The sequence below is a fragment of the Macrotis lagotis genome, chromosome 2 (genome assembly GCF_037893015.1).
Source record: "Macrotis lagotis isolate mMagLag1 chromosome 2, bilby.v1.9.chrom.fasta, whole genome shotgun sequence".
NCBI lineage: Eukaryota > Metazoa > Chordata > Mammalia > Peramelemorphia > Peramelidae > Macrotis > Macrotis lagotis.
Genome location: NC_133659.1, coordinates 154,391,745 through 154,404,804, shown reverse-complemented (window position 1 = coordinate 154,404,804; position 13,060 = coordinate 154,391,745). Strand labels below are relative to the sequence as shown.

Here is a 13,060-nt window from a genome sequence, read left to right as displayed (position 1 = left end):
TATTAGAAAATTTTCTGGGGCACTGCAAGATTGACTGCTTAAAAATTACTCAGTTGAGGAGGTTTCAGAAGTGAAACTTGAATCCAAGGCTTTTCAGTTCTGAGACTGATTATCTGTATTTCATGACATGTTGCTTTTCTTTTTTTAACCCACTTTCAATTCTCACTCCATAGGAATGAGATCATGTTTTCTTGACTTTCTCTTTAAATAAATGGGAAATTTTATATAGCTTTTAACTATATGAAAAGCAAAAAATAGTTTTTCTATTAGAAGATTCTCTCTTAATTCCAATTTTCTCAGTTGTAAAATGAGTTTTCATAATTAAAAAAATACAGGATAAATATATACATACATATATGTGCACACAAATACAGTTATGCTTTAGGCTAGCTTATCTTTTTTACTTTTTTGCTGATTTATCTTTAAAAAGAGCCTTCTAGGGGCGACTAGGTGGCATAGTGGATAAAGCACCGGCCTTGGAGGCAGGAGTACTTGGGTTCAAATCCGGTCTCTGACACTTAATAATTACCTAGCTGTGTGGCCTTGGGCAAGCCACTTGGATTATAGGGTGAGAATCATAAATTGTTCCAGGATGTGAGATTTTCAGTTGAAGATATGATTACATAGAGTTGCTGATGTTCCTAGAAGTTTCTGGGAAATCATTCTTAACTTGATGTTTCTAAATTTGTAAATTTGTATTTCTTGCTTTCCCCCCAGGCCTGAGTTCTTTCTATTCAGAGCTAATGAAAGGTCTAGGTGCTGGAGGACGCCTCTGGGAACTCCTGGAGAGAAAGCCAGTACTCCCTTTTAATGGTGAGTTTACGTTGAATTCTCTTGGTGTTTAAAATGGAGTTGGTTCAAGAATTTGGCAGATGTGATTTTTGTCCCAAGTTGAATTTTCTATTAATATGACTTATGTCTTGCTTTCTATTTCAGAGGGTATTTTATTAGATGAAGAAAACTTTCAGGGTACTATAGAGTTCAAAGGAGTCAATTTTGCTTATCCTGCTCGCCCAGAGGTGAAAATTTTCCAAGATTTTAGCCTTTCAATTCCATCTGGATCTATCACAGCACTGGTTGGTCCTAGTGGTTCAGGGAAATCCACAGTGATATCACTTTTATTAAGGCTGTATGATCCTATGTCTGGTAAGTAATACATGTAGAGATTTTAGAAGATAGAAAGACTTTGGTGCTTCAGTTCTGTCCATCTATGTTCTTCAGGAGTGACCATAGGATCATAAAGTTAGAACTAGAAGGGACCTTAGAAGCCATTGATTCCAACTTGCTTGTTTTCCAGATGGGCAAAATGAAACCCAGACGTTAAATATCTTGTCCAATAACACTCAAGTGGTATCAGAATGGACATTTGGACCCAAGTCTTACTGATTTTTAAGTTGAGTTCCCTGTCCACTCTACACCTTGCTGAATCAAGCTCCAAATGGCACATACCCAACAAAATAATATCTTATCCAACATGATGACTACCTTGTGCAAGAAAGCCCCAGTAGGCATAATTACACTTCTCTATATTCTGCAAACCTCACATTGTGAATGGCTTAGAACTGGAAGAAACTTTAGTATTCACATTATCCAGCTCCCATATTTTATCTGTATGAGATAACTGAGGTCTCAGCAGCTGAAATGACTTGACCAGTGTTGCACAGTTGCAGAAGTAGAGATCTAATCCAGGTGCCCTGACTGTAAGCCCCATATAATTCCTACTTTGGAGGTCTGATTTTTTTTGTTCATTTGGACTTCTATCTAGGAAGAGGTCATTTATATACTTATTATTGTTGACACTAATGAAAACCCCTTACAAAATCATCTTATCTTCATCTTCTCACTTGTAAGGTGAAATACACTAAAATCATTATGAGAAGATATTCTTCAATTATTCAGAAAAAAAATTCACTTCTCTGTGCCCCAGACAACTCTTAAGTTGTGAAAAGCTACAGAAAAATGACAAATATGCAATTCTAGAGGGAATTTCACAGTTCCATATACCAGTGAAAACACAAGGCCAGACCAATAAAGATACATTCATGCCCTTTGTTAGTTAAAACACATAACTTGGAAACAGGAAGTTATTTTTAAGGTGTAACTTAAGTCAGATATGTTGCCCAAACTAAAAGCAAGATTATTGGGGGAAAAGGTAAAAAAATTAAAGTCTGTTTAATTCTAGGTAAACTTTAAAGTATTTAGCCTACTTTCCTACTCTTGAAAATACTACTCACTTTGCATATGGATCAAAATAAGATTTTAAACGCTCTGTCTCATTTCTAGAAGTGTGGGAATTGTTTTCATGAGTTGCCCTTGTCAGCAAATTAGAGCTAGAAAAATGCAGTGGATTCCAGTTCTCAGACACATGGCTAAAGCTCTGTCAGCCAAGAGTCTAAGAAAACCTGGACCCTGACCATTGCAGTCCTCTCACTAATATAGATATATATTTTAAAATTATACATAATTAGCTTACTCAATTTTCTTTGCCAGTCATTTATTTCAGTTTTGAAATTCTTTGTAAATAAAACTTAAATTAAAAAAGTTTAGTTTTTCTTTTTTTTGCTTATAGTTTTAGAATTGTATAACTTATTTTTTAAATGTACTTTAAATATTTTCAGCATACCTGGGCAGAACTCATCAGTGGTTAATATCTTTATAGTTGTTGATTTTTTTATGACCCTATTTGGGATTTTCTTGGGAAAGAGTGGTTTGCCATTCCTTCCTTATTTCACAGATGAGAACTAAGGCAGAGTAAAGTGATTTGCCAGGGTCACACAGCTGAGGCAAGGTTTGATTTGGGGAAGTTGAGTTTTTCTGATTTAAGTTCCAGCACTTTAGCCACTGCTCCACCTAGCTGATGTATTTCTTCCCTAGTAAAGAAGGCTCTTGTATGGGACCCTTTTGTACTAATAATATGGAGAGCTGACCTAACCCGTTACTTCATTTTGTGACCATTTAAAGAGATAATGACTTAATTGGCTCCTGGTGCATCCAAACCCATTGGTATTGTGGACTTTACCAGACTCTCCTTGAGCCTTTTCCTTTATAGAATCATTATACTGAAAAGTTTTCTGCTCTTTCCACTAATTTCTGATTTCAAGAATTCCTTGCCTAAAAAATAGTTTGAAGGAGTGTGATTAGTGAAAAGAGTGGCATTAGAGAGATAGAGTTTGCATCTCTACTTCTCTTGAAAATTCTTTTAACCTTCAGGAATCTTTTTTCTTATCTGAAATTAAGGGGATTAGACAAGATAGTCCCTTGAAATAATAAAGCTATGATCCTATGGTATTTCCATAATATAAGGTAAATACAGGTTTGGGACTCGTAATTGTTAACAAGTGGCACAGTGTTTTGTGTAGCCCATGACTTGTTCTTTTCCAAGAAAGGGGTAAACTGAGAAAGATTAAAAAGTTGCCAGTTAAATGTTTAAATCCAGATTTTATATCATCTTAAATGAGCATAAGAGAGAACATAACTTTGACCTTTGTTTCTTCAGATGTATCTTTTTTAAAAATTTATTTAAGGTAATGGGGGGTTACGTGACTTGCACAAGGTCACAGAGCTAGGCAATTATTAAGTGTCTGAGTTTGAGTTTGAACTCAGGTCCTCCTGACTCCAAGGCTGGTACTCTATCCACCTGCCCTCTTAAGGTGTATCTTGATAACTTTTCTTATCATCAGTAAATACTGACTAAAGGACATTTGCCCTAAGCACTTATGGTCTAGAGCTAATTTTGCTTGCTAAAATTTTAGGTTCCTTTTGGATTTGGTCTTTAAATTTGAACTTGAAATTTCCCCACAGAATTCTTCTACTATGTATTATGAATTGATCATTAGGCTCAAGAAATTCTTCACTTTTTCCTGATGCAATTTTTTTTTCCTTCTTTCTCCCTGACTTTGCAAAAGGAGCTATCAGTGTCGATGGCTGGGACATCCGTCAGTTAAATCCGGTCTGGCTGAGATCTAAAATTGGGACAGTGAGTCAGGTATGGGAGCTAGGACACTCCAGTTTTCCAGTGAATTCTTTCTTTTATGTTTCTTTCATGTCATTTGTTTTTATCTAGCTTGCTACCTTCCTATAAGGAAAAAATAGATATTTCACCGAATACTTCACTGACTTTTGTTTAAGCATTCAAGAAGAACAGTTCCTGAAGGTTGGGGTTCCTTCATACAGATGTAACTCTAAATTTTTACTGGGTACCAGAGGAAGAAGATGATGAAAAGAGTTGAAAGGGCAGTCAATATGTTTACAGTGATGAAAGGGTGAAACTCTTTTTTTCCTACCTTCTGTTACTTCCTAAATTACTTTGTATTTGCTTTTTCTGTTACCAGATCTTGTTCTGGATAGAATGCTTCAAAGATTAGCAAGGAAAAGTAGAGAAAATGAATCTCTGTAAAGGGTTGGGATTGTCATTGTCAGGTCAAGTTGTGGCCAGTAATCTCAGTCATTTTCCTTTGCTTTGAATCAAAGCTAGGGAACTTTGAAAATGCACTGTCAGATAAATCAAAATTCCTAAAATTGCTCAAGATCTGCCAGCTCCCTGTTACTCCCTGACTGTTGGTAAAGTTAAATGAGAAAGAGCAAAGATTAATAGGGAGCCCCTAGATGAGGAAAGTTCTTTTACCAATGTGTTCCATTGTCTTCTTTCCAACTTACAGTTGCAACACTTGCCCATTATGGTTCTGAGGTTAAACCTGAACTGTGGCCTTTTTGCCTCCAGGGCCCTCTCTCTGTTCATTACACCAGAAATGTCAAACTTAAGGCTTTCAGGCCCCCTTGTGGTCTGAACCCTAGTGAAATGTAATTAGGAAATACTTAATAAAAATTTTTTTAAAAAATAAGATGTATATAACATATTTTTAATATTGTTTCATATTAATTTTTAAATATATGTATTATTGTTTATTTCCCAGTTACATTTTTAAAACATTTTTAAAACATTTTTTAAACTTGTTTTTTAAAATTTCACCTTTCAAATTCTTTCCTTTCTCTTCTCCCTCTTTGAGGAAATAAGCAATATGATATTGATTATACATGTGAAGTCATGTAAAATGTATTTCCATATTAGCCAGATATCATTACATTTTAAAATTGAGTCAATTTGGGGCTAACAGTGATTCTTTTGTAAGAATTAGTGGCCCCTTTTCTAATTGAATTTGATACTACTGAACTATAACCATGCTTCCTCTTAATGATTAATAAAAATAGCTAACATTTACATAGCACTGGAAGGTTGGCAAAATATTTAGCATATATTTTATCTTATTTGATGCTCACAAAAATCTCGTGAGATAGATATTATTATCTTCATTTTACTGATGGGGGAACTGAGACTCAAAGTTAAGTGATCTGCTCAGGCATCACATAGTTAATAAGTATCTGAATCTGGATTCAAATGCATGTCTTTCTGACTTCAAGTGTAGCACTTAACTCTCATTTCATGTAGTTTAAATTTGGGTTTCTTAAATAAAGCCAGCTATATAAATTTATAGAGAATTTTGAAGTAGAAAGAGGAAAAATAATATCTTACAGTTCCTTTGTGAACAGTTACTTTACTTTAATAACATATCATGCTGCCTGAGTAATGGCTGTATTTCATCTAAAAGTTTAAACACTTAAGCTCAATTAGTTTCTTATAACAATCTGCCAGTGTGTGAGATATATTTAATATTTTTAATAAATTTGTTTAGCAATTTTCATGTAACAATATTTGTATAATGTTTTATATATGTGAGCATATATACACTTATATATAAAAAAATTTCATATATTTATAGTTTCTCATTGGATCCTCTTAATAAACCTTTGAGCTAAACAGAAATACAACATTACAGTCTATGGATTTTTTTTAATTGTTGTTGAGGGGTTTCAGTAACATCTGTCTCTTTGGAACCTGATTTGTGATTTTCTTTGCAAAGTTACTGGAGTTGTTTGCCATTTTCCCCTCCAGCTCATTTGATAGAGGAAGAAACTAAGGGTCAAGTGACTTGCCCAGGGTCATATCATTAGTGTGTGAGGTCAGATTTGTACTCAGGACAATGAGTCTTACTGACTCCAGGCCTGGCACTCTTCACTTCACCACCTAGCTGCCCTAATCTCTGTTTGTCATAGGAGGAAACTGAATCTCTCAGGGATAAAGTGACTTGCCAAAGGTCACATTCCTTGAAGCCCATTCCTTGGGATTAGAAGTACTTGTACTCCAATATCCCACTTGAAAGGGGGAAAATATAGACCAACGAGGGACTCAGTCAGGCAGGATGTTGGTACAGGAACCAAGTGTGTGAGTGTGGAAATGGATCACAGAGATCTCACTTCCTCAGTTGCTATGGATATTCTTGGCACTGCTAAGTGTGGGAGCTTTGGTGGATATGAGTGTTGACACATGTGTGTCTGCCAGCATCTTGGACGCCAGTTCAAGGTTCCGCTGAGACCTGGCACTCCTTTGATAAAGTAAGCTGATTTACCTCACCTATCACTTGCCTTCCCTCCTTACTGTCATATATCCTGAGAAACGATGTTGTGCATCAGACCCTTGAAAGTGTAAGCTTCATTAAATTATATTCATTATATTTAGCAGAAACTACTTTTCTATTTACAGTAAGAGATGTGCTTGAATCTGCAGGAGCCGATTCTGTTCTCTTGCTCAATTGCTGAAAACATTGCCTATGGTGCTGACAACCCATCCTTGGTGACTCCTGAAGAGATCCAGAAAGTTGCTGACATAGCTAATGCTTCTACTTTCATCAACAATTTCCCTCAAGGCTTCGATACTGTGGTTGGGGAAAAGGGTGTTTTGCTTTCAGGTATGTCTGTTTACTTTTGAAGCAAAAAAAAAAAATATTAAATTATTTATCGCATGTTGTTGTGAAACTTTCTATTTGACAAATGGGTTTGAATTAATATATTTCAGTTTATAGTATGCTCAAAAGTTTCTAGAGAATCTTATTTACATAAAAGTAAGCAAACAAAAATAACCCAAAAGAATCCATAAATAGTTATTGTGATTCAAGATAAAGGTATTTTGTAACTCGAAATGCCTAAGACAGGGTAATTTAATGAAAGTGATGGACATAATGAGTCCAAAGGGAAATTAGGATTCAACATTTTCCCTTTCTTAGCCTATGTTCTACCTGCTGAGAGAGTTTAGTTACTGGATAGAGACAGAAGGCACCCTGTGCTGTGCCAGATCACTTCTGGAATGCTGTCATCTCCAGGATTAGATATTGAATCCTCTGTTTGGCTTTCAAAGTCCTTGAAAACCTTCTCCACCCTACCTTTGCAGGCTTTTTATGTTTGTAGTCTGTGTTCTAGGCTATGTATTTTGTGATCCACCAATGCTGATCTCCTTGTTGTTTGTTCCTTGAACAGGAAAACTTAATCTCTTGACAGCAGGCATTTTCATGGCAGTAACACCTGCCCAGAATTATCTCCCTCTTCTTCTGTCTCCTGGCTTCTCTAACTTCTTTGAGTCCCTGCTAAAGATACGCCTTCTGCAGAGTGCCTTTCCTAATCCCACTTCATCTTGGTGCCTTCCCTGAAGTTCTCTCTACCTGTCTTGTCTAAATCTTATTTGTATTTACATGTTGTCTCCTGGATGAGACTGGGAACTCCCTGAGAGCAGGGACTGCCTTTTGACTTATTTTGTATCTCCAGCACCTAGAATAAGTGCCTGTCCCGTAGTTTGTGCTTGGTACTGCTGGTTGCCCAACTCCTGCGTCCTGTTCTGGATGCCACTCATCTGGAGGATGGCACTCAAGATGATACTTGATGTGGAGACTGTCATATGAGGAAGAGCTGAAGGAATTAGAAGGGTTTATTTACCCTAAAGAAAAAAAGACCAGCTATGGGGGAATTTGTGGAGGAGCTGTGTTGTGGAAGAGGCACCAGGTTTCATTTGTATTGCTCTAGAGGGCAGATTGTGCTGAGCACAGAGGTGCAAATAAATGGCAGAAATGACCCAGCTTTAAAGCAATTCATGTTCTAATTGGAAGAAACAACACACAAAGGCATGTTCAACCTGAGGGCAGATGCAAAGGTTTCTGGAGCAAAGGGGATAGCAAAGTCTAAGACTCCTTGGAGTATGTTGGCAGGTCATATGTCTGCCAGGGGGGCACTGGCACAAGCCAGTGTTCCTCTATCTTACTAGAAAGATTATAGTTGACAATAAACACAATACATAATTGTTCAAACAGTTGTAGTGGCTATAATTAATGTTAAGCCACCCATAAGGTTGATCTTCATTATTTATTACCAATAATAATAATATTAATAATTTATATTTGAATAGTAGTAATATTAGTATAGAAGTATTAGGCAGCTAGGTGACACAGTGGGTAGAATACTAGGCCCAGAGTCAAGAAAATCCAAGTTCAAATTTGGCCTTGGATAATTAGTAGCTGTATGACCTTGGGCAAACAACTTCACCTTGTTTGCTTCAATTGCTCATCTGTAAAATGAGCTAGAGAAAGAAATGGCCACTCCACTATCCTTGCTAAGATAACTCCAAATGGGGTTGTCATACCTGACATAACTGACCAGCAACAACAAATAGTGTTTTACCATTTTTAAAAAGTCCTTTCATATTTGTTATCTCATTAATTTCACCAATGCTTTGTCTTCTTCCATTGAGATAACTGATTTTTATATTCTTTTTGTATTTGTAGATATCTTTTTTTTTTTAGGTTTTTGCAGGGCAAACGGGGTTAAGTGGCTTGCCCAAGGCCACACAGCTAGGTAATTATTAAGTGTCTGAGACCGGATTTAAACCCAGGTACTCCTGACTCCGGGGCCAGTGCTTTATCCCCCACGTCACGTAGCTGCCCCCTCTAATTGAATATCCTAAGGAAAATAGGAAAAGATAAAATTCTATCTCCTTGGGGCAGCTAGGTGGCGTAGTGGATAAAGTACTGGCCCGGGAGTCAGGAGTACCTGGGTTTAAATCCAGTCTCAGACACTTAATAATTACCTAGCTGTGTGGCCTTGGGCAAGCCACTTAACCCCGTTCCTTGCAAAAAAAAAAATCTAAAAAAAAATTCTATCTCCTTTCTGATTATAATAGTGCTGGAAGGAACCTTGATCATTTGTTCTGTTGGTTTTTGAGAGATGTTGTGGTTCAAGAAGTATGATGAATTTCCTTAGGATCAGATTCTTCCTTTGCTTCTGTGGACACATCATATATCCTCTCTGAGCCTCACTTTTTCCTCTTTAAAATGTGGGGGTTGAACTAAATGACCTCTGAGGTCCCTTCCAATTCTCTATCTATGATTGTTCTGGATGAATAAAGAAAGGGGTCAGATAACAAGAGAGGTGATAATAGCAGTCCCACTTTGTGTTTCTTTCCATCAATAACAAACCTCTTCCTTGTCCCCTGTCCTCAAACATGCTTCCTTGCTTTGTTTAAAGCAGGGATTGAAATGTTAGGAAAAGGAAATAAGATCATAGGATTTTGAGCTGAAAGAGACCTTAAAGATGATTTAATCCAGCCTTTTTTTTTTTTATTTAAGTAGAAACAAATGCCCAAATCACCTGACTTGCTTAAAGTTAGTAGAAATAGATTGAATTTTATCTCAGGTTTCAGAATTCTAAACCTAAAACTTCCTCTATAAAACATGTGTACTGAAATGATTTTTGCATTCCTACAGGTTCATCTTCTACCTCCTTCCACTACCTATGTATTATCTGACCCTTAAGGGCAGAGTAGGGAGAATAGGGCCAGGTGAGAAGGAAAGGTATGATGGGTGAGTGCTCAGAAACACACACACACACACACACACACACACACACACTTTCATACATGAATTATCCTTTTACTCATTTTGTTCTGAAAAATTTGAATAGCCATGATTTAATCCTATGAGGTGGTCAAACTGATCTAATTCACTAGTAATGTGTGACTAGGAAGAAAAATATTGTTTAAATGATTTTCTTATGATTGTTTAAAAATGATTTTCATCATCAGGTGGGCAGAAACAGCGTATTGCAATTGCCCGGGCTCTGCTGAAGGTAAGCCTGAAACTCTGACTCTTATGTGATATTAGGGGAGATGTCAATTTAGTGGTTTATGGTTTGAAATACGAGTGTGAAGACAAAAGTTAAATATCTAGAAGAGTTTGAAGGTGCCCATGAGAGAATAGTAATGATGGTGTTGATAGTGGTACAACAGCAGGAGCATTTATAGGGTAATACTAGCTAACATTTCTATAGAACTCACTCTGTACTAGGAGCTGTGTTGAGTGTCTTATAATGATTATTTCATTTAATCCTCACAACAACTCTGGGAGGGAGGTGCTCTTGTTATCCCCATTTTACAAATGAGGAAACTGAGTCAGGCGTGTGTGTGTGTGTGTACTTAACTTTTATTTTATGTTATCTTTAATATTATCTTTAAACTTTGTTGTCCAGAATGGTATGAGATAGTCTAAACTTAATTTCTGCTATAATGCTTTCTAGTTTATCCAGCTTTTATTATCAAAATAGGTAGTTCTTTCCTGGGGAATTTATGTTAGGTTTTTGAAACACTGAGTTCTCATCAGTTATTGTTAAAAAGGGAGGTGAGAGTTTTTACTTATCTCCTAATTATATGTTTCCTTTTTTAAGAATCCCAAAATTCTTCTATTGGATGAAGCAACCAGGTAAGGATAATTGGAAAACATAACACATTTTTTTTTTTGCAAGGCAAACCGGGTTAAGTGGCTTGCCCAAGGCCACACAGCTAGGTAATTATTAAGTGTCTGAGGCCAGATTTGAACTCAGGTACTCCTGACTCCAGGGCCAGTGCTCTATCCACTGTGCCACCTAGCCGCCCCCAACATAACACATTTTTGTTAGATATATTCTAGCCTCGGCAAATGCTTTTGATTCTGTAATACAAACTGAAAAAATACAAAAATGTCCATTCCCCCCCATCTTAATTATTTTGTATAGTTATTGCAAGCAGTGTTTCAGTTGTAAAACAATATTCAGGAGAACTATAATTTGTCATTCTATTCCCCCCCCACAAATACTTGCTAATAAATCACTTAAACATCATTTTCTGCCTCATTTTCAATCATTGCAAACAATGAGTTTTTATTTCTAAAGAGTTTTAAGGCATACAGAGAACGTTTCTTCTAATTTTTGAGGTAGATAATATAAATATTATCACTGTTTTTCAGATAGTTAAACTGAGAACTGGATCAGTTTGCTTGGCTAAGTTTCAGTCTTACGGCCCTATGTGTACTGAAATGGTTTTTGACCCAGGTCCTCTTGGTCAGTTAATTCCATGTTCTTTCCCCATTATTCTGTCCTGAAAAATGCTTTTACTTACTTCTTTCACGAAGATAAGGAAGTTGTCAAGATTGTTTTTTATTTATAACAGGCTTCGCTTAGAAATTATAAAGCAATTTTGAGTATCAGAAAAATTCAGCACCAATGAATTCACACTGCTTCAAAATAAATACACAAGTATATTATGTGCATGGACTTAAATTTTATGAATAACATTTTGTTTTCTTTGTGTCTTTTTTTTTCTCTGAAAGTGCACTGGATGCTGAAAATGAGTATCTTGTACAAGAAGCTCTAGATCGATTAATGGAAGGACGGACAGTATTGATTATTGCCCATCGCCTATCTACCATTAAAAATGCTAACATGGTTGCTGTTCTTGATCAAGGGAAGATTACTGAATGGGGAAAACATGAAGAGCTTCTTTCAAATCCAGATGGGCTATATAGAAAATTAATGAAAAAACAAAGTTTTTTTCAGCAAAATGAAATGTACAATATACAATAGCTTTATGGCAGAGACTTTAAAAGAAAGCATCAGAGAGTGGGGGAAAAAGCTTGGAATATGTATAAAATCCATAATGTAAGCTTCAAGTTATTTGAAATATATATTTTTGCAAAGTGTACAAAAATACTGTTTTGAAACGTAACTGCGTTCAAAACCTTTTTATTCAGAGTTTTAATAATTGTAACTTTCTAAATGTCTAAACCACCAAAATTATTTTAAGGTTTTATATCATTTCTTTGTCTTGTTATACACTAGAATATAGCGTGGCATATAATTTTCATTTGCCTCTTGTTATATACAATGGAAACATTGTCAGTGACAATTTTTAAAAGGGAAATTAAATAGCCTTATTACTATAGGCCAGTTTAACCTTCTGTGTTAATTCCCTAAGCAATGTTTTGCTTGCTTCATAGCCTCATTGCTTTCTTGGGAGAACTATAAAATGAGAATGCTGACCTTTTTAAAAACACTGATTCTTTTTTTCCTTTTTATGTAATTGTTCATTCTTAATGATTGCTTCTAGCTCTCCCTTGTAAGTGTTCTCTCTCTCACTAAGATGGCAGAGGCAGTGTTTGCAGAAGGCAGATTTCACTGTAATTCCTTTGAAGTTATGAAAGTCTTTGCATCAATCAGGGTTCTGATGTCTTTCAGTATTGTTTCCCTTTATCATTACTGTGGTTATTGTATTAACTGTATGTGCCAAGCCTTTCTACACAATTTGAAAAATTTTGTATAAAATGAGAAACTTAAAATGTAAAGGATAAGTTGATATTGAATCACATTCTTTTATTTGAAGGGTCTGTGAATTTATTTAGAAATACATGGGGTGGTGCAGCTATATGGCCCAGTAGATAAGAGTACCTACCCGCCCTGCAGTCAGGAGGACATGAGTTAAAATCTGGCATCAGACACTTGATACTTACTAGCTATGTAACTTTAGGCAAAAAAAAAAGAAGAAATATGTGGGGCAGAAAAGAGGAGATATTTGTTTTATGATATCCTGGAGAGCTTTACCTTTGCTCTATGATATTCTGCAGAGCTTCAAAATAGGAGAAACTCATTCTATATATTACTATATCTGCCTTGAGAAACAAGAAAAGACCTGCCACCTCATTGCCACTTCTCCACTTGATATCGTGCAATGAATTTCACTTACAGACAGATTGAGGGTTTGATGAGTAAATGAAAAACTGGGTAATTTCTCAGGCAAATTAGAATTTTCAACTTTGTATACATTTGTTAAATTATTTTGAATTTAAGACTGAGACATTGAGATTTCCAACCTTAAAAC

General features: G+C 35.9%; 1 protein-coding gene across 2 annotated transcripts in view; it reads left to right on the top strand.

The window, feature by feature from the left end:
• The window catches only part of ABCB10 (ATP binding cassette subfamily B member 10), a 39,360-nt gene extending 26,544 nt beyond the window's left edge, over positions 1–12,816 (top strand). For both annotated transcript variants that reach the window (XM_074223030.1, XM_074223031.1), the window contains exons 7-13: positions 718–813; positions 937–1,146; positions 3,906–3,985; positions 6,623–6,803; positions 9,959–10,002; positions 10,597–10,631; positions 11,517–12,816. In XM_074223030.1, coding sequence (XP_074079131.1) covers positions 718–813; positions 937–1,146; positions 3,906–3,985; positions 6,623–6,803; positions 9,959–10,002; positions 10,597–10,631; positions 11,517–11,769 — 899 coding nt within the window. In that variant the 3' untranslated portion in view covers positions 11,770–12,816. The remainder of the gene's footprint in view (positions 1–717; positions 814–936; positions 1,147–3,905; positions 3,986–6,622; positions 6,804–9,958; positions 10,003–10,596; positions 10,632–11,516) is intronic.
• Positions 12,817–13,060: the final 244 nt, after the last annotated feature.